Source organism: Glycine max, chromosome 17 (genome assembly GCF_000004515.6).
Source record: "Glycine max cultivar Williams 82 chromosome 17, Glycine_max_v4.0, whole genome shotgun sequence".
Taxonomy (NCBI): Eukaryota; Viridiplantae; Streptophyta; class Magnoliopsida; order Fabales; family Fabaceae; genus Glycine; species Glycine max.
In genome coordinates this window covers 280,413-305,102 of record NC_038253.2, presented here as the reverse complement: position 1 = coordinate 305,102, position 24,690 = coordinate 280,413, and the positions used below count along the sequence as shown (strand labels likewise).

Sequence of the window (24,690 nt, the reverse complement as noted above, 5' to 3'; positions counted from 1 at the left end):
AAAGATAAATTTTAAACATTTTAATATTTATAGGAACAAAAAATATAGTATACAAATAATTTCTTAACACTATGTTTGGTTAAAAGAATAAAGCAAAAATAAAAAATAGATGATTTTTTAGTTATTTGGTATGATAAAAAATAAAAGGAAAAACTATTAAAAAAATTATCTTCCCATAGTTGGTTGAAAATAAAGTGTGAAGAAAGAAAAATGTATATTTATAAAAAGGAAAAATACTCTTAAATTAAAAATATGCTTTTTAATTTATTATCTTAATAATATTAAATTAATTAAAAAGTTAAAATGTTTTATAATAGTTTTCAACTAATCAATATATATATATATATATATATATATATATATATATATATGCATATCTTTTTAATATTTTAATATTTATTATTTAATTTGAAATTTTTCCTTGGAAAATGTTGTTAAAATGATTAAAAATTAATATATATATATATATATATATATATATATATATAATTTCCTTATTTAATAGAAATAAAAATATTAATATTTTTTTTTGCTGTCCAATATTTATTTTATTTAAATTTTAAATTATTTATAATAATTTAAATGTACATATATTTTATTAATTATCAATGATTAATTATTAAAGTAAAATATAATCTAAAATAATTTTATATATTTAAGTTTACGATTTTGAGAGAGAAGAAAGAAGATAAAAAAATAATAAATATTATGAGTAATACGATGAAAAGGAAAAATATGATAGATAATAATTTAAAATTTTTTAAAAATATTAATAATGTAATAAAAATGTGGTTTTTTTAAATATAATAAAAATGTTAGTAAAGAAGAAGGATGAAGGTTGTTATTAATAATAAAAAATTAAAGAAGAGGAGGGACTATGTTAGTACTAAATAATAAGTTCCGTTTAGTTTCGCTCTCAACTCTCACGAGTCACAACCCAACCCAATCCATCTTTTTATATCCACACCACCAAATCCAAATTCCAATGCTTCTTCTTCCTTCTTCTTATTTCAATTTCAATCACTACTACTTCACGCTTTTGTTTCTCCATTTTTAAACCCTAAATCTATCTATCTAATAGAGATAAGATAGGGCAAAAACAAAACCCTAGCCAAAGAAAAACCTTGTTGAGCAGCAACAGCAGCAGCAGCAGAGAGAGAGGAATATGGAAGGAGTACCGCACCCAATACCCAGAACAGTCGAAGAGGTTTTCACCGATTTTAAGGGCAGACGCGCCGGTTTGATCAAGGCTCTCACTACCGGTACGCTACTCTTTCTCGTTTTTCTTTATTATTATTTTTATTCACACCCTCTTCTTCTCTTGCCTGCAGATGTTGAAAAGTTTTACCAGCAGTGCGATCCTGGTGGGTTTTCTCAATAATAATAATAATTCCTTTCTTCATTCTGCTTTCAATCATTTATCACGTGCTTTGTCACTCACTCCTGTAATTACTCTGCTCCCAATTTGTCAATATATCATTGCTCGTCGCACCTTCATTATTTGCTACCAAAACATACATGTTGGGCTCTCTCATTTAATATTTCTGAATTCATCTGCACTCCTTGCTTGGAAGGAGCTAGGGAAATAAACCCTTCTTGGAGTTGGGAGGGAGGCCAATGACAAACATAATACTTAAATTAAACTAATATAACGGGCCATTCAAGTGTCATAAATGTTGTAAGCACTTAAATGTGAGAATCTACTGCAGATGATGAACAGTTAGTAACCACCATTTTGTTTTCTTCCACTTTCACAAATGGGTGGAGTTTGATGTGTTTAATGTCAATTAGGCTATCACTTTGCACAAATCTCACTACTACAATGTCAAACTTCATGGCTTGTCGTTTTCTCTTTGACTTCGTTATGTTTGGAAATTCTCAGGGAAGGAATTAACAGTTACTATATATGGGGGATAGTAAGAAAGAATCAAAGAATTGGGGCAAATTATCAATTTAGCATCTTTCTTTATCCTTTATTAATAAAGTACTATGCCAGAATGCAATATCAACAATTAGGAAATATCTAAAAATCTGTCCTTCATAATCTCCCAAATAGGAAGAACCCAAAAGAATGATTTTTTGAAGTGTTATTTGCAATGTGTTTTGTTAACATTATGTTATTCTCGTTGTAGAGAAGGAGAATTTGTGTCTATATGGGTTTCCAAATGAAACATGGGAAGTGAATTTGCCTGTTGAGGAAGTGCCTCCTGAACTTCCTGAGCCAGCATTAGGTATAAACTTTGCCAGGGACGGCATGCAAGAGAAGGACTGGCTATCACTGGTTGCAGTTCACAGTGACTCATGGCTGCTTGCTGTTGCTTTCTATTTTGGTGCCCGCTTTGGATTTGGTAAGAATGAAAGGTAAGAATCCTGTTCTCCATTATACACATGCAAAAGATTTCATTCTTATTAGCCTTATGAAATTGTTTTATTATTCTTGTATATTTAGAACTTTCTTACTAAACTCACTTCCATCTTCCCCTTTTATTTTTCCAACAAGTATTTGGCTTTTGATAACCCTGCTAGTTTTGAACTTCTTTGATACATCTAAATTCTTTACAATCACTCATTTCAAGCAGTGCACAGTTTTTGTAGTAAAAGTTATCATTAGTTTAGTCTCTTCATACAAATCTTTAATAATTTGTGTTTTGTGTCGGTACTAAACTGCTAGTACGATATTTCAAGATTTTTCATGCTCCTCAATAATCTATTAAGTCTACAGTCAAACATGAACCATAGCAATTTGTGTAATTTCTCATGAAACACTGAACTAAATGAAAAATCAAGGTTCTCACTGTGCGTGTGTGTTTTTGTGTTCTTATAGCAGTTTTTAACTCTACAGGAGAAGCATAATGTCAATGGAATTGTTTAGAAAATAATAGTGCAAGATACCACTTTTTGTATTTATTAATTTTGCTTTGCTTCCTAAAAGATTGGATTTAATTGAATTTGGTCTCTCAAAAATTATTCTGTCAATTAATCACCTCAATCTCCAAATTTGACTGAATCTTGGCCCTTTTTAGAGACTAAATTGATATGCACACAATAATTAAAGGCTGAATTTCATTCATATTTGAGTTCAACTGAAGAATTACATGGTTAATTGATGAAAATAATCTTTGAAAGTCTTGATCGATGTTAAAGAGTATTTTGAGGAACCAAAATACCAATTCTCTCCATCTCTATCTTTTTGTCAAGAAATTTATGCATTTTGTTTGATTACTAAGGCAGAAAAACCAACCTGGGGCATGGCCATGTTATTCATATTCTTTCCCATTGCCTAAGGTTTATTTTGTAAATGGCATGTTCAATCATGTTTCTTTCTCACCCTGCTAGATGCTGACTGACCCTGTCCATGCCTAAATGTATCCCTATTCTCCCTCCAGGCCTTCATGTACAATGACTATCTGTATGTGATGTCTTGGTAACTTTTTTTACCGTGAAGATAATTACTTATTTAATTTGTAATGTTTGTCTGAACTCTGAAGGAACTTCTTTTTCTGTTAGCTGGCATGGTTTCTCGTTTTATTATCTTTTTCCACTTTCAGTTTTAAATTTCCTTCATTTGCATTGTTTTGCTTCATGTCATATAACTGGAAACTATGAGGTTCAAACTTTGTTCATCATGAAGTATGAACACTTGGGAGTTTGGTGATATATTGTTGGTTTATATATAGGTTTAAATTTTATTTGATAAAATTTTTGGCCATAAGCAATCTCACATATTAGTGAACAAAAGCAAAATAAAGAGGGAGGAATATGAGTGCAATACAGAATAATAGAATGTGATAGGAGGGATTACAAATAAAAAATGGAAAAAGAAAAGCTTCTTTCGTTGTCCAAGTTCTGATTTCTTGTTTCTAGTGAAGCTTAATTTTGATACACACACATCCTCCTCCAATTCACACCAACAAGCATGAAGCAAAAAGAAAGCTCATCTTCTTCCTATATCAATCCTTGAAGCAAAACAACAAAATAAGCCCCCATTTGCCTGTCACTACTCCAAGCCCACTACAAATATGCCATGGCCACCCTTGAACACCCTAGTTTCTTGCTATCTTGCATCAAAATCCCATGGAAATCCTCCCTTCCACAAACCTTCAAACTACCACCAAGAGAATTCCCCTTTGTGCCATGGTCACCCAAACCCAATGTCCTCAACATGTTGCTGATCAAACTTGCCCCTGATCTCTGCCACTATGAACAATCAGGTCTCCAAAGTCCATGAATCCCACATAATTCAAACTACCACCAAGAGAATTCCCCTTTGTGCCATGGTCACCCAAACCCAATGTCCTCAACATGTTGCTGATCAAACTTGCCCCTGATCTCTGCCACTATAAACAACCAGGCCTCCAAAGTCCATGAATCCCACATAATAACTGCAAATCAGAGCCACAGGAAATTAGAGCCAAACATAACTACATAAGTGATAATTAAAGAGCCAATAATAACAGCCTGATAGGATTGCATCACAGCCAACCAGAGGAAAGCAAAGGTTAGCGTAAGAGTCAAAATTTGAGAAAGAAAGTGATTTTTTTAATCAGTAAAAGTACTATTATATTAGAAAAGCAGTACAAGGGGTACTGTTGTGAGAAAGAAAGTGAATAATTGGCCATAACTTGCACTTCTTTTGGGACTACCATATTAGAACCCATGAAACAACATTTGGGTACTTCATTAATTTTCTGAAGACTAATTTTCTGAGGTGCAAGTTATGGTAGTGCCTTCACTAATTTTTTGAAGGTCCCCAGCATTTGTAGTGATACTGTAGCTTTTTACCAGTGAATCTTAAGGCCCTAGTACAGAATATGGGTACTTCATCACCACAAATAAGATGAATTATTAATGCTGAAGTTATGAAAATGCAAATAACAACTTTGGGAATTCATGTTGATCTAATGCCATGACTGCCTTGGAAACAACACCTTGATTTTGTAGATCTGCTTTTAGATGTCTAGCTAGTGGTATAACTGATTCATATCTATTATTATGAGGTAGCATATTGAATGTTATCATTTTATTTCGCTAACTTGTATCTTCATTGAAAGTATTCTATTGTGGCAGTAAGACTTTCCAAAAGCTAACTAATTTTTATAGTCTTAAGCATTTTGACTTTCATTAGCTAGTGAAAATAATTTGCCATGCTTGCAGCTTCATTAAGGTTATGTTTGAGAATGAGATTTTGAAGGGAAAGGGAAGGGAGGACAATTTTTTATTTTTAAATTAAGAGAGTTATATAATGTTTATAAAAATAAGCAAAAGATTAGAGGACATTAAGTTTATGCTAATCTATCATTATGTTTCCTTTATATTAAATTAATTATCAAATTAAAAGTCAGGTAGATTGAAGGTTGTTGAAGTTATATAGGGTTTTAGGTATTGTGGAAAGAATTTTAGAGAATACAAATCATAAAGCATTAACTCTTAACTAAATCATAGTAAGATTAAACAAATTATGTAATATAGGGAAATAGAGAGTAAAACTAATCCTAAAAATAGTGTAAGGTGATTCAATTGAATATCTAAATGAGTAAAAGTCAGTCTGATTGAATTCAATGCTGAAGAATTGGATCTTTCACAGAAATTTTGGGCCTTTGGGGTAGGGAAGGTGAAGAAAACAAAAATGAAAAAAAGTATTCTTCAAGGGTCCCAAGAAGAAAAAGTATATTACTAGAAATCTTTAGAAAGTTGTGTTAAAAGTTCATGCATGATTTTATATTTAGGAGGTTCTTCTAATTAATGATTTGGATGTATATTTACAGGAAAAGGCTTTTTCAGATGATAAATGATCTGCCAACAATCTTCGAACTTGTGACTGGAAGTGCTAGGCAATCAAAGGATCAACCAGCTGCCCACAACAATGGTAGCAAATGCAAATCAAGTGGAAAGGTGGTATTCAGTTTTCAATTGTTTCTTAGTTTACATTTCTATCACTGCCCTTGTCTGGAAAGTCACTTTGGTCTTCCTGTTTTGGACCTTTTAACAGTCCCGTCAGTCTGAGTCTCAGGCCAAGGGGATGAAGATGTCTGCACCACCCAAAGAAGAGGATGAGAGTGGAGAAGAAGAAGAAGAAGATGATGAACAAGGTGCGACATGTGGTGCTTGCGGTGATAATTATGGCACTGATGAATTCTGGATCTGTTGTGATATGTGTGAAAGATGGTTCCATGGTAAATGTGTTAAAATTACTCCTGCTAAGGCTGAGCACATCAAGCAATACAAGTGCCCTAGCTGCAGTAACAAGAGGGTTAGAGTTTGAAAGCTCTAAACCTTTGAACCAATCACCAATTAAACAGACAAGATTTAGAATGTTTGATAACATTTTTACAAGTGAAAATTGCTTCCTGTTCAAGTCAATGATGCACTTTAATGACTATGCAGATGGAATTTCAAGTTTTGCTACTGTTCATTACTACTGTCTAATCTTCTTGGGAATTGTGTTAAGTAGTCATTGGCAACAAGGATATTATATAAATATATTCTGCAGTTTCTTGTTTTGATTTTAATAAATATTTCATTTATTTCTACATTTTGACTGTGGGAACCACTGTGGTAAAGTGGCTTCAATTCCAAGATAAGTTGTTTCCTCAGAGGGACTTTGATGCTGTTTGAGCCTATGCTCTCGTGCAAGGTATACCTTTATGGGATTAGTGTTAATTGAGAAGTGTTGAGTTTAGAAAGACAAAAAATAGGGTACTGATAATTTGTCGCACTTGTAAAGTGTGTGTGTGTGTGTGTTTTCATTTTTGGAGGTGCGAGTCTTGTTGGCAGGTTCTTAGTGAAGTCTTTGGGGGAACTAAAGCATGAAGTTTCAAAGAATTGGCGTGCTTAGATTCAGCCGCTACGGAGGAAAATTCTTCTCTAGTCGAGTCTGTATTCCAGAAGTCATTTTAATTCCACTTCCCCGTTTTAATGTCTCGTTTCTGGTGAAAACTTAGAATATTGGTCAGAGGTTATCATCCTTCGATAAACTATTAAGGTTTACATATAGGGATAAATTCAATGGGTACTCAAAATGATAAAATAATGATAGTTGAATGATAAGATATGCAATAAAGATTATATATATATTTTTTATAAGAAAAAGAAGTACATTTTCTCTTATTATTTTTAATGTTTTTTATTTATATTTTTAAATTTTACTTAAGTTACAAAACATATGCGTAATAAATGGAAAACATAGTTGTTTATTGATCAGTTATGCACTTATGCTATAGTTTATGCATTATTAAATCAAATTGATTCTTTTTAGGTATGTGACTATGTTATACATTCTGAATGAGAGCTTTTAGTCCACATTATTCTTATCTAATTCAATTAGGATTATGTGGAGTGGAGCATATTTATGATTTATTAAAAAAAAAATCACTTTGATTTCAAATGGTTAAACTATTTGTGGCTCGAAATCGATCTCTCTCATGTAATCAATGAGACCAATATGATATCCAACAAACGAATGAGTAATCTCTTTGTACTTGGATATCATCTTACGTAATGAATGTGATCAATGCTTCTGTTATCTAACAATATAAAACAGACGAGCTAGAGAATGTCCTAATTGATTGGATGAGTTCTCAAACAAGAAACGATCGTTCATACAATGCCCGCAACAAAAAATGTGTCTCTGCAACCAAAAATTTGTCCAAGGAAGTTTTATGGCCAAGCCAATAATGACAATAATCTTGTGCTGGTAAAATAACATCGATATAAAATCTATTTAGTGCTATGCCTACTGCATTGAACCTGGTTTCACCTGCATCATTGTATTTGTCTCTTTTAATTTTAGGGGTGGGATATGGGTAAGGTATAGCATGCACCTTTACTTATTTTGTTTGTTGTTTAATTCCATGGATATCCCTGGGCAATTGAAGTTTTTTTTTTAAATGACACATTTAATATATATATTTTTATTTCATAAATTTTATGTCAATTTCAAATAAAAATAAATTTAAATTATTTAATGAAATTCACATAAAATTTATCTACTAAATTTTTTCCTTTTTTAATTTTATTTATATGTTAAGTAAATAAAATCAAATGACAACACTAATAACATTGATTCTGCGATTATTATTATTAACGAATTCAAGGATGACATGTCTAAGGTGTACTTAGTCAACAGTACCCAGTATTGTGATCTAGCAATGGTAACTCGTACATGTTCTGAGGGTGAAATTAATTAAACCCACCAACCATCCTCATCATGGCAGGATATAGTAACGAAAGTTAAATCATATCAATCAGATTTGATTATTATTTATATGACTCAAAAGGGAAAATATTGAATCTATGGATATCATCACATTCGTTACGGAGATTGGAACTTCGAAGTTTATGTCCAAAGAGAATATTAAGAATAGGAAATAAAAAACGGAGAGAAACTTGAGTGGCCGATGGGAAGGTATCTCAGTCACATGCCTAGACAAGTAGACACAAAGATAAAGACTAGTGTAGTACTGTCAACTTGTCATTCACTGTTTTGCCTAATTATTTTGAGGCTAAGTGACTGTGGTGCCTAATTTATTGTATAGAATAATTAATGATAGATAGGTGGTAGGCTGGTATTGGCAGGTAGCAACAAATGAGAAATAGTTTTGATATCATATCTCCCCATGGTACTGAGCACAAAGAAGAGAAACCATAAAGTGTCACACAAGAGTTTCTCATCATTAGGTAGCTTCAACTAATGTACTGTGGATAGATGAAGGGATGTGTAAAACCCTGCCAAGTCACAATAACAGCTGTGTGCTGATTGTTGAATATAGGACGTTGATAGAACTCAACTAAAACCTTCAATGCCCACAGAAAAATTCAACGTAGTAACATGGATTATGGCATTGCTTGTAAGGCTTTAAAATCACTAGTAATCTGGAACTCATTAGCCACATTGCCACAAGTTCCAACAGTAGGATACTTATGTTGTTTACCTCTTACCTTATGAAGAACCGAGATTCTCATTATATAATCGACTACTAGAAAATCTCATAAAATAATTTGTAATATATATTTAAATTGACAGAAATGCTAGCAACATTTTTTTACACTTTTTTTTTCGTTATTGTTTCTGTGATTGATTAAGTTTATTCAAAATTACTAATTCTTAATTAATATTTCTCTTTTCCTATTTATATTAAATGAGAAGAAAAATCTATCAAAATTTATGATTTTTAATAAATTTTAATCAATTAAAGAGAGTATCCGAAAATGAGTGTTAGAATAAGTATCGTCGACATTCTTCTTTAAATTAAAATCAAAAATTAATTTTAATATTTATTTGAGGCTTAATATTATTTTGGATTTATTATGTTTTGCGGTTGTTCTACTTTGGTAGTTAAATTTTTAAAGTTTCATTATAGTCATTTAGGTTTGTGAAATGTATTGTTTTCGTCACTTTTAAAAAAATTCATTATAAATGTTAGTATTTTATTAACTTTTAAATTTTAAAAAGAACCAAAATGATACATTTCAAAAACATAAAAAATTAAAATAAAATTTTTTAAAATTTAATGTATCAAAGTAAAACAATTATGAAAAATAATAAACTAAAAATAACATTAAACCTTTTAAAATAATTAACTTAACATAGTTGCGGTTGGAAATTGTCACTATATTACTTTTTAAAAAAATAAGCAACTAAAAAAATCATCATCTCCTTTAACTTCCAATATTAAGGTTTAATTGTAAAATTTGTCTCATTATCTTATTTATTTCATTAAATTAGTCTTCCTATTTTTTAATTTTCTATTTAAGTCTCTTTATATTTCAAAATTCATTATCTCATCCTTCAAAACTGATTTTAATGGTTAACCGTTAAAATTTAAATGTTGATTTTAGTTGTTGACCATTAAAGAAGTATGTCATTCACTCAAAGAATGATGATTCTAATCCTTCCTCAAATATTTTCTTAAGTTTTTTTTTTTAAAAAATATTGATCAACTTTCTTGTGCAGTCAAATTTAATAGTCAACGGTCAAAATTAGCTTTAAAGATAAGATAGTAAATTTTAAAATATAAAAAGATTTAAAAAAATAAGGAAACGATTTAATAAAATAAACAAAATAGGAAGAAATTTACCATTAAGCCTAATTTTATAATAAGTTAGGGGGTATAATTCAGCTAATTGTAGAATACTCTATTCGTGCATTTTGTTGAATGGATCATTGCAATATTCCTTTACGTGCAGTTAGTTAGAAGAAAGAGGGTGAATTGTCTTTATATATTCTTGTATTGAAAGAGGGAGTCACATGTGATTCTTTGTTGCGTACGGTTGGTCATGCCAAGTAAAAGATTTCTCATATGATATTCACATCTTCCTGACCCAAGATGCAACCCAAGGCTATTTTTATTCGTGATTTTAATTTTTTTTTTATTTATCTAGTGGTTTAAAATTTTTAAATTAGAAAAAGAATGACATGACACTTTTTAACCGCTACTATAATAAACTAATTATTTTAAAATTTAATAATGATACATTTAAAAATCATAAAAAATAATAATGAAAATTTTAAAATTTAGTATTGAAATAATTGTGAAATATATTAGATTAAAACTGATATTAAGTCACTTTAGAATATAAAAGTTAATAGAATATTAATATTTCTAATAAAAAATTAAAAAAATGATCAAATAGATATATTTCAAAAGTATAAAATATCAAAATAAAACATAATATATTACAGTAAAATAACTGCGAAAAGATAATATATGAAAAGTTATATTAAGCTTTTATTCAAAGATATTTCACACCATTCGTCGTTGCACATTTATGGGGATATATTTAGTTACATGAGAATATTTGATTCACGTCAAATCTAAAATTACTTTCTATAGTTATTAGGTTTTTTTTATAAAAAAATTATGTAAACATATTTGTTGCATGAATTGAAATGATGAGATACAGTTAGACTTATTTTGACCGATAAGTAAGGAAATCAATAATTAAAATTGAACAATAGAGAAATAAAAGGAAAATTATGCGAGGTACGCTAAATGTGCTTTGTTTCTCCTAAAAAGCAGTTTTTTTCTCTGTGGGGATATGATAGGATGTTAATAAGGCAATTAAGAGAAATAAGACAGGAATCAATCAAGACATTTCTTTATAGAATTTAGAAAGAATCTCTCTTCTTATTTTGATCCCATCCCACGTTATGTTACGTTAATTGTTGGTCCTTTTTTCGATGATCATAAAAAGCAACCAAACGACCCATTGAATGGAATCATCCCACACAAACAAACAAACAGATTCTGAGATTCAATTGAATTCAACACTTTCACTTCAATTGGAGCGCCAAATCAAAAAGGAAACCCTAACGTATTAAGAGAGAGGAGCAGTCAACAAAAAAAGATACCCCATTTCCTTTCATTTTCACACACGCTCTACTCTACTCTACTCTACTGTCAGATCTGCTTCTGCTCTCTCTCCTTTTTTCCCACTCACAAAGCCATCATTTTTACACAGAATCCTCAAGTGGGTTTGTGAGTAAATGTAAGTGAGCATGTGTCATTCATTTTGAAGAAGAAGATGTCAGAAATGCGGGTATCTGAGCTTCACTTGAAGAAGGAACTCACCCAAATCCGCAAGGCTGCTCGAGTACTCAGAGATCCTGGCACCACTTCTTCTTGGAAGTCACCACTCAGTTCATCAAGATCTGTGGCTGCATGGAACAAAGACACTGCCAGTAGAAGGTTCACTACCCCCAATGACAAAGACAAGGACAAGGACAAGAGGGTGTTCTTGTACAACTGGAAGAACTACAAATCTTCCAGTGAGAAATACAACGATGAGGAAGAAGAAGAAGATGATGATGACGATGGATCTTCTTCGCTTCTCGGGGACAGAGACAGAGATAGTTTGAGTGATGCTCGCAATGGTTGTGACTCAAAGAGTGATACTTACTTGGCTGCTGCCGATGGTGGCGGCGGCGCTCGTTCTTCCATTTTCCGATGTGGGGATGCCAATCTTGTTTCCAGAAGAGCGGTTCCAGTTAAGAAAAAGAGTAAGAAAAATAACCCACATTTTGATTTTTTAGCAAAGTATCAACACCATAGACCAGGGAGAAAAAAATTGAGTTCTTCCAAGGCATTGCTAGAAGGACATCCTTCGCCTTTTTTTAACAGGGATGACTCGGTTGAACACTCTGATGATGATACCGAGGATTACACTAATTCCGAGGGTGTGAGACCAATTTCGGGGACTTCCCCTTTGCTTCTCAAACTCAGGCAAAAGAACTGGTCTCGCTCTTCCTCCAAGTTCTTGAGAAGAAGCCGGAAAGAGGACTCTTCTTATTCTTATAGCACCCCTGCATTGTCAACTAGTTCTTACAATAGGTACGGTCACCGTTATCCCAGCACTCTTGGATCCTGGGATGGAACCACCACCTCGGTCAATGATGGCGACGGCGACGATGAGATTGATGATCATTTGGATTTGCCTGGCCGTCAAGGATGTGGAATTCCTTGCTACTGGTCCAAGAGAACTCCTAAACATAGACGGATGTGTGGGAGTTGTTATTCTCCTTCGCTGTCGGATACTTTGAGGAGAAAAGGGAGTAGCATGCTCTGTGGAAGTCAAAGTATTTATCCAACACACCGTAGATCAGCTTCGGCTTCTCACAAGCGGAGACTCTCTTTGAGGAGTGCTCGAGGTGTTATTCCATTGCTCACTAACAGTGGTGATGTTAGAGAAGGGTCGTCTGTGGGAACCGGTTGGAGTGATGACGAGCTTTCCACAAACTTTGGGGAGCTTGATCTTGAGGGATTGAGCCGGTTGGATGGAAGAAGGTGGTCATCGAGTTGTAGGAGTCAAGAGGGATTGGAGATTGTAGCTCTCAATGGGGAAGGGGAATATGAGAGCACACCAGAAAATAATCGGAGTTTCAGCCAGAAGTATAGGCCCATGTTCTTTGGTGAACTGTTTGGGCAGAATATTGTGGTTCAGTCACTTATCAATGCTGTTTCAAGGGGACGGATTGCTCCCGTCTATCTGTTTCAAGGTCCCCGTGGGACTGGCAAAACATCAACAGCTAGGATATTTGCTGCTGCCTTGAATTGTGCAAGTCCTGATGAGAGCAAACCTTGTGGCTACTGCAGGGAATGTGTTGATTTCATTTCTGGTAAGAGCAGTGATCTATTGGAAGTTGATGGAACTAATAAGAGAGGAATTGATAAGGCTAGATATCTACTAAAACGATTGTCAAGTGGATCATCATCAGCCTCCCCACAATATACAATTTTTGTTATTGATGAGTGTCACCTGTTGCCCTCCAAGACATGGTTGGGATTTCTTAAGTTTCTGGAAGAACCACCCCTGCGAGTAGTATTCATTTTTATAACATCTGATCTTGACAATGTGCCACGAACAATACAATCTAGATGCCAGAAGTACCTTTTTAATAAAATTAAAGATGGGGATATTGTGACCAGGTTGAGGAAAATATCTACTCAGGAGAACCTTGATGTTGAAGCAGATGCACTGGATCTCATTGCTATGAATGCAGATGGTTCACTTCGAGATGCAGAAACAATGTTAGAACAACTTAGTTTGCTGGGGAAGAGAATTACTACTTCTCTTGTCAATGAACTTGTGAGTTTGTTGCAACCATTAATCTTTGGCTTATTCATGTTTTCAAACACCTGATTATGAGGTGATCATTTTTTTTTCTTCAAAAGCTCTATTAGGAAGTTGGCCAAAAAGAGCCTTTTTGATCCCAAATAAGCTAATCCAAACATGCATATAACAGTTCTAATAATGCTTTTAACCTTACAAAAGTTTTTTGGTCAAATGGTTAGCTTAAAAATATGTTTTTTACTACCTGCAACAGGTGGGAGTTGTTTCAGATGAAAAATTATTGGAACTTTTGGAGTTAGCAATGTCGTCAGATACTGTAGAGACAGTGAAAAGAGCCAGAGAACTGATGGACTCTGGAGTTGATCCAATGGTTTTGATGTCTCAACTAGCCGGTCTTATCATGGATATCATTGCTGGATCATATGCAGTCATTGACACCAAACCTGATGATTCATTCTTTGGTGGACGGAGTTGTGAGTACAATTCTTACTTAGATTTAATAAGATTTTTATCTGTTATTCATCTTAATTTTGGCCTTAATATGTTATTCTCCTTAAATCACACAGAATAACTTCAGTGTTACTTAGTGCAATGCCCTTACCCATTCAAAAATTAAGGATGACTGATTAGTTCATGTACTCATCTGTATCAAAAAGGATATTGGTTAACATGAACCAATATCATTATATTGCTATTTGATACTGTTATATCATGTTTGTATGTGAAACATCAGTTGTTTGCTATGATGGTGGGATACTGGATTTTGTGCCTAAGCCCGATCATTGGGCTGAACAGGACAAGGATCAATTGCTGGATCCACTCCCATAAGAAATGCAGGGTTTGGAAGGTTTATACTAAAAGGCAGGATACAGGTATATATGGAGGAGAATAATTAGAATTCCTGAGCAGGCAACATTGTTACATGAGCCAGTTTAGATAGTGGGGAGGGGGGCTGTAGAAGGGAGATAACCATTTTGGGTTGCTTTCTTTGGCAAATAAATATCTTTTCTTTGAGGAACTGAGCTCTGGACCTTCTTCTATTGTAAGAGCTGAGGGCCTCTTCTTTTTGTTATTCAATAATATTTCTCTTTTTTTTATAAACTGAGGAAAGTAGAGAGATAACAGAGAAAAAGGAGAAGAATAAAGCTGATTTTATTGATTTGAAAAACTAGTTAAAGATAGTTACAATCTAGGTATTTATAAACCTCTATACAGCAGAACTAACTATAACTAATGAGTAGTGAAGAAACTTGTAACTCTATCAACAGGGTATAAATCCAAGTCAATTCAATGAAAGTTTGAGCAATGCTGCGATATTCAACTTCAGTACTAGACCTTGTAGTAACCTTTTGTTTGCGATACCACCAAGAGACTAAGTTAGGACCAAGAAAAATGGCAGTCCCTGAGGTGGAGCGCTTGTCATCCACATCAGATGCCCAATCAGCATCACAGAATGCTCGAATGGCCAAGGGATTCTTTATAGAAGCAGGCTGCAGGAGCAGACCATGAAATAGAGTACCTTAATCCTTTTCACCACTGTCCAGTGAGAATCCAAAGGAGCAACCATAAATTGGCAAACCTTATTGACAGCAAAACTAATTTCAAGTTTAGTGAGAGTAACATATTGTAATGCACCAACTACAAACCTATAGAGAGAAGGATCATGAAAAACATCAGCACCATGTTTAGACAACTTGCAGTTAGAAACCATGGGAGAAGAGATTGAATGAGCTTCAGCCATGTGAGTTTTGTGAAGTAAATCACGAATATATTTACTCTGGGTCATTAAAACAGCACTGTTGGACAAATATTTGATTTCCAGACCCAAGAAATAATCCAGATGACCAAGCTGTTTGAGAGAAAAAGCAGTATTCAGTCTGTTTGTGAGCTGCTGAATCAGAGTGGCTGAGCTACCTGTGAGAATTATATCATCCACATATATCAGCAGATAAACAACATCCACTTGATGCAGATAGATAAATAAGGAAGAATCACTTTTGTTGCCAACAAACCCAAACTGTAACAGAGTGGACTTGAGTCTGTCAAACCATTGCCTTAGAGCCTGATTTAACCCATAGATAGCGTTATTTAGCCTGCAGACCAGTGACTAGTCTACAACTTCAAAACCAGGAGGTTGTATCATAAAAACAGTTTCTTCAAGAGTACCATTTAAAAAGGCATTATTCACATCAAGTTGGAACAGTTTCCACCCTTAGGACAGGGCAAGAGTAAGAATAATTCAAATAGAGACAGGCTTGATCACAGGAGAGAAAGTTTCATGGAAATCAAAACCATGAACTTGATGAAACCCCTTAGCTACCAATCTTGCTTTGAACCCTATTAATTGATCCATCAGCATTTTCCTTCACCCTGTAAACCCATTTACAACCAATGGCCTGTCTGTTAGGAGATAAAGATACTAAATCCCAAGTATGATTTTTCAGCAAGGCATCATACTCCTGTTGCATAGCAATGAGCCAATCTTTGTTTGCTAGAGCTTGTTTCATAGTTTTAGGCTCAGAATGAGTGAGAAAAAGTGAAGGGTGAAGTCTAGGGTTGTGAATACCAGATTTAGACCTTGTTTGCATAGGGTGGGTATTGACTGGGATAGAATTAGGTATAGACAGACTCTGAAGCAGATGAAGTAGGGTTAGTAGACTCAGAATTTTGTGGCTGAATAGGGATGGGTGCAGAAGAAGTGGAGGGACAAGGTATAGAAACAGTTGTGATGGGGAATAAGCAGGTAAGGGTGAAAAACTTGGAGGAATAAGAGGAACAGAGCTTGAATTAACAGGTGATGCTTGAGATGTTTAAGGAATAGGGGCAACAAAAGGTGGAGAAAGGTTAGGACTTTGGCTAAAATAAGAATCAAGATTTTTTGTGGGATTAGAGGAAGAAGGAAAAAGATCAATATAGGGAAATCTCAATTCATTAAATAAAACATCCTTAGATATGTAAATTCTACCAAAGGATGACAAACACTTGTAACCCTTGTGAGACAAGGAATAACCCAGAAACAAACACTCTTAAGTTCGAAAATTGAGCTTGTGTGTATGATATGGCCTTAGTAAAGGAAAACATGCACACCCAAAAGTTCGAAGAAAATGATAATCAGACTCTTTATTAAACAAAGTAACAAAATGAATAACAAACTTGAGAGAAGCAGTGGGAAGCCTGTTAATAAGATAAACAGTTGTAGTAAAGGCATAATCCTAAAATTGCAAGGGTAGAGAAGCATGATGCAGCAAGGTTAAACCCAAATGAACTATGTGTCTATGTTTTCTCTCAACCACACCATTTTGGTGATAAGTATGGGGACAAATAAGTCTATGAGAAATACCAAAAGAGGCTAGAAGTCTGGAGAAAGGTCTGTATTCACCTCCCCAATCCGACTGAATACTCTTGATTTTGGTGTTAAGTTGTAACTCAACCATGGACTTAAAGTTTTGAAAAACAGAAATGGTTTCAGCCTTGGACTTTATAGGAAATATCCATGTATAACTAGAGAAAGTATCAATGAAGGAAACATAATATGTATAGCCAGCATAAGAGGTAACATGGGAAGGTCCCCATAGGTCAGTGAAAATGAGTTCTAAAGTTGAATAAACAGAAGTTGAGTTGTGAGAGGGTAACCTAATAGCTTTACCCATACAACAAGAGGAACAAAACTCTGTGATGTTTTTATTCAGTTGAGAAATATTACACTGTTTGAGAACAATTTTCATTACATGCTCATTAGGATGACCTAACCTAGCATGCCAAAAATTAGGACCATTGGAAGAGGTAACATCAGAATTTGAAACAATATTAGAAGTATTATTGACAGTAGCAGCTAAAGTAGGAAACTCAACATTTGGAACAGATGCAGAAGTGGACATCAGCAGAGAAGGATTGCCTTGAAGCTTGAGGTTGTGAAAAGAATATAGGCCATCAGCACCAACCACTCCTTGTAGGAAAATTTTATTGGTCTCCTGAGATTTCACAAGAGACAAATGAGGGTGAAACTCAAAGAAAACAGAGTTGTCTTTAGCAAATTGACTCGCACTTAACAAATTTTTCGAAATTGAAGGAACATGTAACAACTTATGAAGCTTAAAGGTTATGGCAGTATCATTAGGAGAAACAAAAACTGAGGAACCAGTGTTGGAGATACTTAAACCTTCACCATTGCCTATGAAAATCTGCTCAGGTACATCAAAATGAGTAAATTGTTTAATATTTTGAGAATCACCAGTAACATGAAAACTGGCTCCAGAATCTGGTATCCAAGTGGAGCCAGATGCTCCATTACCATGAGAGGAGGAGTTTGTGAGCATGGCACTGGGCTGACTGGGACCAAGAACAGTGGACTTAGTAATGGGATTAACCCAAGTATTGGAGGATCTGGTTGAACCAGTAAAATAGGGGATAGGTTGCAGCGTGGTGGGATCAAAAAAGGTTAGGGACTCATGTGGCTGAAAACCAATATCAGTTCTGAAATGACAGACATTGGCAGTGTGCCCATACTTTAGACAAATTTGGCACTGAAAATTGGCAAACTGGCCACCTCCATGGCCTCTGCTGGAACCACCGCTACCACGTCCAGAATTTCGATCAGAAAAGGTGCCGCGACCATCACCACGGCCAAACGAGCCTCGAGAGCCACCAAAATCACTGTTTTTATAAGTGTTTGGCTGTGCATAACCTTGGGTGTAGTTCAACAAGGCAGAACTGACCAATTGAGCATCTCGACTGTATCGTGTGAGCCTAGTTTCATGACCAGAGAAGAGCTTCGATTTCTGCAATAGATGGAGCGCGCTTCTTACTCTCAATGACAGAAATTACCGGTGCATAATCAAACGGTAATCCTTCAAGGAGCTCATCAACATACTCCTCATGCCGAACAGGAACACCTACACCAGCCAGTTCATCTACATATCCTTTGATCTTGGGCAAATATTCATCAATTGATTTTCCATCAAGAGTGACTGCACGCATCGCAGTGCGGAGTTGACGCGCACAGGATTTAGTGTGGAGATTGAAATATTCATGGATTTTGTCCCAAACCTGATAGGAATGGTTGGAACCTAGAACTCTTGACAACACAGACTTCGAAAGCGTAGACTGCAGCCAAACAAGAAGCATTTGGTCTTGAACTTCCCAGATTTCATACTCTGGATTGACGCGATCAACAATACGATCATCCTCAATGAGATAACGAGGAGGAACGACTGGATTAACGACAAATCGCTGCAGCTTGTGCGATTTGATCACTGGTTTGACGTGTTGTCGCCAGTGGAGATAATTCGAATCATCAAGCTTCTTTGCAATAGAGTTAGAGAACGACCGACTGAGAAATGAGATTTGATGGAGCGGAAGCCATGAAAGCACATAACAGGACCTTGAAGAAACACAGAATTATGAAAAAATGGCTCTAGATACCAGTTTTGATAAACTGAGAGGAAAGCAGAGAGATAACAGAGAAAAAGGAGAAGAACAAAGCTGATTTTATTGATCTGAAAAACTAGTTAGAGATAGTTACAATCCAGGTATTTATAAACCTCTATACAGCAGAACTACCTATAACTAACTCTAACAGAAAGCCAACTAACTTTAACAGAAAACACAACAGAACTGACTATAACTATCTCGAACAAAAAGCCAACTAACTCTAACAGAAAGCTAACCAACTAACTGATCCTATTGAGGTGCAATTAGCAAAAGCTAACAACCCTTTCGGACAAAATACAAAACTGTTTTCACAGTTATATATTGACATAGATTGATACTCTTTATTCATATTTTGGTGGTCTATCATATGATGTGACTAAATGCTATGATGGGTTACTTATACTACTGACTTACCGACTTACCGTCTAGATTAAATTCTCTATGAAAAACTAGTTGAAGGATGCATATTATTTTATATATAATGCACAACTTCTCATTTCTATATTTTGAGATGTTCTTTTTCCTTGTACTTACTGGAGCATCAAATTTGTCAACTGGAAAAACTGTCAAATCATTTAAAAAATAAAAAGTCCTCTGGTTTAATGAATTTCAGCAATTGCCATCTGAGCCTGCTTCCTAGATCCCATTTTTTGGTTGTGACCTTGGGCTTTGATACATATTATCAATTGTTATAATGTCATGTTTTATAATAATGAAAATTCTACCATCATCTGATGATTATTGAAATGCACTTGGATTTCGTGCTCAGTGAATGAATCAGAGTTGGAGAGGTTAAAAAATGCTTTGAAGCTTCTCTCGGAGGCAGAGAAACAGTTAAGGACATCCAGTGAACGCTCTACATGGTTCACAGCAACTCTATTGCAGCTTGGTTCTACACCTTCTCCTGATCTTACTCAGTCAAGTAGCAGTAGGAGACAGAGCTGCAAGACAACTGAAGATGATCCATCAAGTGTTTCGAGAGACGTTACCTCTTGCACGCATAAGTCAGACCCTCAATACGTGCCTCAAAAGTCAGCATACACTGCATCCCAGCAAAAAGCCGTAAATGATAATTCCCACCATCAAAAGGATATATCCTCAAAGATTGAAGGTTTCAGCTTGAAATCAAAGCCGTCAAGCAGCCCAGTCATAGATGATGGCTCCACAGTGGTCTCATCTGATGATCTTATGGTTGGGAATACAATGTTTAGGTGCATAGATTCAGGGAAGTTATGTTACATCTGGGTGCATTGTATTGAGAGGTGTCACTCGAAGACATTGAGGCAGCTGCTACACAATCATGGAAAGCTTGTGTCCGTATGTGAAGTAGAAGGTAAGCTAATAATATTTTTTGCTCAATTGAATTTCTTCCTTCTTTACGAGTATTTAGAAGCATTTCTGACAAACCTGGTTATATTAAGCTGTTTACTTATAAACAAATATATACCAGATGTTTTTTATAACTGGTTTTCAGAGTTTATCAAACAGCCAATAATTCATTAATGCCCTATTGTTACTGATGACAACTACCCTGGATTGTCTGCTGATTGTTTGTTCTTGTATGTACTAATGAAAGGGATATTTTATTCGATTTTCAGTAATTATTCTGCATAATTTCCTTTTTCATTTAAGGATTTTTTTTGAAGGACCTTTTTTATTTCAGTTGTGTCTACTTCTTTTATTCAAAGGAAATAATTGACACTTGAGTTACATAACATGGTTGAAGAAAGGCAACTTGAATTATGTTTGAGGAAAATGAATCTCATTGTGTAGAATGTGTATTACAGATCATCGTCAATCATTTTGGTTGCAAGTGCAACTTATAGGAGTTGAATTGATATTTCTTCAGTGTGCTTATTGAAATTATAGGATTTAGGTAAAGGAGAAAAGGAGAGAGTAGAAACTCAGAATAATAGGATGTTATCATGCATTGTGATGTATTGCGAAAAAGATACTATTATTAACCTCTATATGTAGTTATGTATCAGGAATTAGGTCAAGTACTTTAATCCTAACCTTAATCTAATAAGGTAACAAGTGAGTTTACCAAGATATGATAGATTCCTTAAGAATGAGGTACAAAATTATCCCTGAAATAACACAAGTCATTTTAATCCTTTATGTGTCGTTCTCCCCCTCAAAGACATTCTGTAGATATCAGTGCTTTTGTCTAACATTTTCATCTTCGTTCCTTATTTTAACAGATCTCCCGTTTTTCTTTCCTCTCATCTGATGCTGCTTTGTTGCACCTTATTACTAGAACTCAGCTTTTGTTTTGTCATGCATTATTATTCCCCCCTCTCCTAATATAGTTTCTCCTTGCAGGTGTTTTGGTAGCATATGTTGCTTTTGAGGATGCAGATATTAAAGTTAGGGTTGAGAGGTTTTTAAGAAGCATTACAAACTCCATGGAAATGGTTCTTAGGCGCAATGTGGAGGTAAGAATAATCCATTTGCCAAATGGCGAAGGTGAAAATCAAGTTAATCTACCGGGCCTAAAGCAGGCAGAGTCAACAGTGGCTGGTGAGAAGGAACAAAGAAAGAGTCATATGAACGGAACGGAGTCTTATTCTAGTTTTCCTCCTTTGCTGGATGGAAACCTTCAATCTACCGCTGCTTCATCAGATATTTTGGCTGAAGGAAATGGTGTGAGGGAGAGGAGACAGGATAATCCAATGCAAAGAATTGAATCCATCATTCGTGAACAGAGGCTGGAAACTGCCTGGTTACAGGCAGTTGAAAAGGGTTCCCCTGGATCATTGAGTCGGTTGAGACCTGAGAAGAATCAAGTACTGCCACAGAATGGTGTGGACCCAATTGAGTCCATGGATTCAACGAGATTTCCCTCTCACCAGCATTGGGAAGATGATCCAAATGATGAAGTCAAAGTTTTAAGCCTTAAAAATGGAAGGATCCCACAGAAGGATCAGATTGGTCGAAAGACAGATCGTTTTCCCATGTCACCAAGTTTATTGCATGACAACAGTTTAGCAACAATTTCTGGAAAAGACAATCTGTAAGTCTTCCTTCAATCTTGCAATCCATGTCTGTACAAACAATACTATTAGAAACTTGGCAAATTGCATGGTAATTCCTTGTACTATTCTATGCATCATGTTTATGAGATGCTTTTTGAATGCGTGAATTAATTTCTAGGATAGTGGAATCTACTTTTTTTCTTTCAAGGGAAATTCCATTGTCTGCATAAGTGTAGAATTTTTTTTTTACTGTTGCTATTGAAACCTATTGAATTATTCCCTTAAGAAATTATATGGAAGTGGCTATTTAAGTTGGAATTTGAATGGTAAATGTTGGGGTAAAATTACTAATATTTGTAACGAGTGAGATGCTGGGATTTCATTTGGACATTTTGGATTGTTTTAGTTATTTTTGTGGTATATGCACCTACTTGAAAGTTATATGCATGCTTATAGTATGTTAAATGCAACTTTATATAGGATTTCTAAAGTCAATACATGCATATATACTCACTCACTCACACACACACAAGAGCTGGCATGTGCGCCTGTTAGCTCTGTGTGGAGCCTTTGCTCTTTGCTACTTCACGTGGCATCCATCTGGAATGGACCCCGTAGATGGTATCTCACTGACATGAGTGACATCTGACCGTCATCAATTGTTAATTCAGTATTAAACTATTAATATTTGTCTTATTAATGTGATATGTTGTCTTTAATATCTGGAAATGATTGCATTCATGTACTTAATCCATTATCCATATTGTAGTTTGTTACATGGCATTTTTGTATGTTATTGTTTTATTTTAATTCAAACCTAAAACTCAAGCTGCCTTTGTTGAGTTATGCTATTCTTTCCGGTATGATTTCCTTCCTGCAGTATGGTTTTAAGAGGGTGAAATTTGTTTGTGCTTTGTATGCACCTTTTCTCTCACCTCTGGTTTGCACCATTGGTTTAATAGTATTTTGAAGTGAATGGCAGTTTATGAAACAATATTTGCATGCGAGTGTGAAAAAATGTTTGCTGGTTCAAAAAATATAATATGTTTTATTTGTGTAGGGGATATGAATCAGGGTCAGGAGCGGGTGGTTGTGGATTTTTATGTTGGAATAAGTCCAAGCCTAGAAGGGTTATAAAGGTAACTTCATTCTGTGCCCTTTACTTCTAAACTTGTGTGTTTTCTAAGTTGTTGCATGAGAATCTGAACAAACATAACATGTCACGCTGTGTTGTAAGCAGGTCAAAGGTGGCACCCCGGTTAGAGCGGGTAGAGCGGCAACTTTTACATTGTTTGGTGACTGCACTAAGCCAAATAAAAGGGGGCGGGGAAGATAAGGAAGGATTCAGTTGAGGTTTATCCAATATATTTTTTTCTTTTTTCTTTTCAAAATTTTTCCTACCCTTTGTTTCTTTGAGCGATTCTTCAAGGATGCGAGCGTGAAATGCGAATGTTATGTGATTCAGTAGTTCCATTCAACTTGTGTTCCTTTTGCTGCATCCTTTGTTTAAAGAACTAATAAAGAGGAACATTGAAACCTTTGTTTCTTTTATCTACAAAATTGTATTTACTTTTATAATTCTTGTTACTTTAGCCTTCCCCTTCCACATTGAAGTATTCTGAAGAGAAGTCAAATGTCTACCAAAAAAGAGAAGTCAAATCTGTCGGCTAACTACTAATCTAACACCAGTATTTCACACAAATGAGTTTAGAGCTCTATATTATGTGTAGTAGAACTATAAAGAAAAGGAAATGAGTTAGATTAATTAATTACTTAAAATATTGTATAAATAATTATTATAGTGGAGTACCAACAAATGAGTTAGTGAACGTGCTTATAAAGGTGCTTTGCTTAGCAAGGGTAAAACTTTGTAAAATAAAAGCAATTTTAGGTTAGACCTGACTATATTGCTCAAAATGTGACTAGTGTCCATCTATTTGCTGATATATCTTCAAGCATCTTATTTTTGTGTCTTACAGCTATCACAATTTGCTTAGACCACTATTGACCTTTTAAAAACCCATTTTATATTGTATTTTCAAATAATTCTTACTTAAATTCCTGCCAAAATGGACCTTGATCAACCAACAATCATTAAACCAAAATTGATTAGGACATTTTGTCCTTGTCGGTGCGACCAAGGCTCTATCACTCACCTAGTACAGTGGTTTGAATTTCTTTTGCTATCCAACTTCTCCCCCAAATAATTCTCAAAATAATGTTAAAGATACATTAATTTTGTCACGAACATTGTGCTAGTTTATATGATGCTACAATGTTAGCACCACCCAAACTAACTTAGTGGGTCCAAACCCCAAAAAATATGGATATGGGATGTAAAGATTTGAAGCAATACAACGTAGTTTTGACTTTAACATGGGAATTGGACGTGATTCTCACCAACATGATGCTCAAACAGACACGGTTAATATCACATTTTTTTTCAAAAAATTACAGGACTATCAGGTAATGACATTCAAGTTTGTCACGAAAATTCCATGGTGTTATATTTTTTTCGTCAAATTGCTGATTTCGCATCCCTTGTTTACTTTAATTTCATTGATACAAACAATATTTATGATGTGTTTGGTTTAGATGATAAAAATAAAAAAAAATATGAAAATAAAAGATAAATTTTTGAATCAAAATAGATCATGAGATACTCTGAGATCCACATAATTTTTTTTCTCTCTTTTTGAATTAATTTAGACAT

The 24,690-nt window shown here is 34.6% G+C and overlaps 2 protein-coding genes across 3 annotated transcripts; both read left to right on the top strand.

Annotated features, from left to right (window-relative positions):
* The first annotated feature begins 873 nt into the window (after positions 1 to 873).
* On the top strand, positions 874 to 6,509 carry LOC100807826 (PHD finger protein Alfin1). Of its 2 annotated transcripts, XM_006600203.3 has the most exons (5): positions 874 to 1,262; positions 1,332 to 1,364; positions 2,133 to 2,361; positions 5,766 to 5,892; positions 5,990 to 6,509. In XM_006600203.3, exons 1-5 carry the CDS (start codon positions 1,166 to 1,168, stop codon positions 6,260 to 6,262), a joined length of 759 nt encoding a protein of 252 aa, XP_006600266.1. In that variant the 5' UTR covers positions 874 to 1,165; the 3' UTR covers positions 6,263 to 6,509. The 2 variants fall into 2 exon arrangements, with proteins under 2 accessions (XP_006600266.1, XP_040867190.1); XM_041011256.1 differs by lacking the exon at positions 1,332 to 1,364 and having other exon boundaries at positions 883 to 1,262.
* A 4,533-nt stretch (positions 6,510 to 11,042) lies between these two features.
* On the top strand, positions 11,043 to 23,555 carry LOC100791561 (protein STICHEL). The gene is made up of 6 exons (XM_003550410.5): positions 11,043 to 13,584; positions 13,823 to 14,042; positions 19,769 to 20,332; positions 21,325 to 22,015; positions 23,038 to 23,116; positions 23,218 to 23,555. Exons 1-6 carry the CDS (start codon positions 11,524 to 11,526, stop codon positions 23,311 to 23,313), a joined length of 3,711 nt encoding a protein of 1,236 aa, XP_003550458.1. The 5' UTR covers positions 11,043 to 11,523; the 3' UTR covers positions 23,314 to 23,555.
* The last annotated feature ends 1,135 nt before the right edge of the window (positions 23,556 to 24,690 follow it).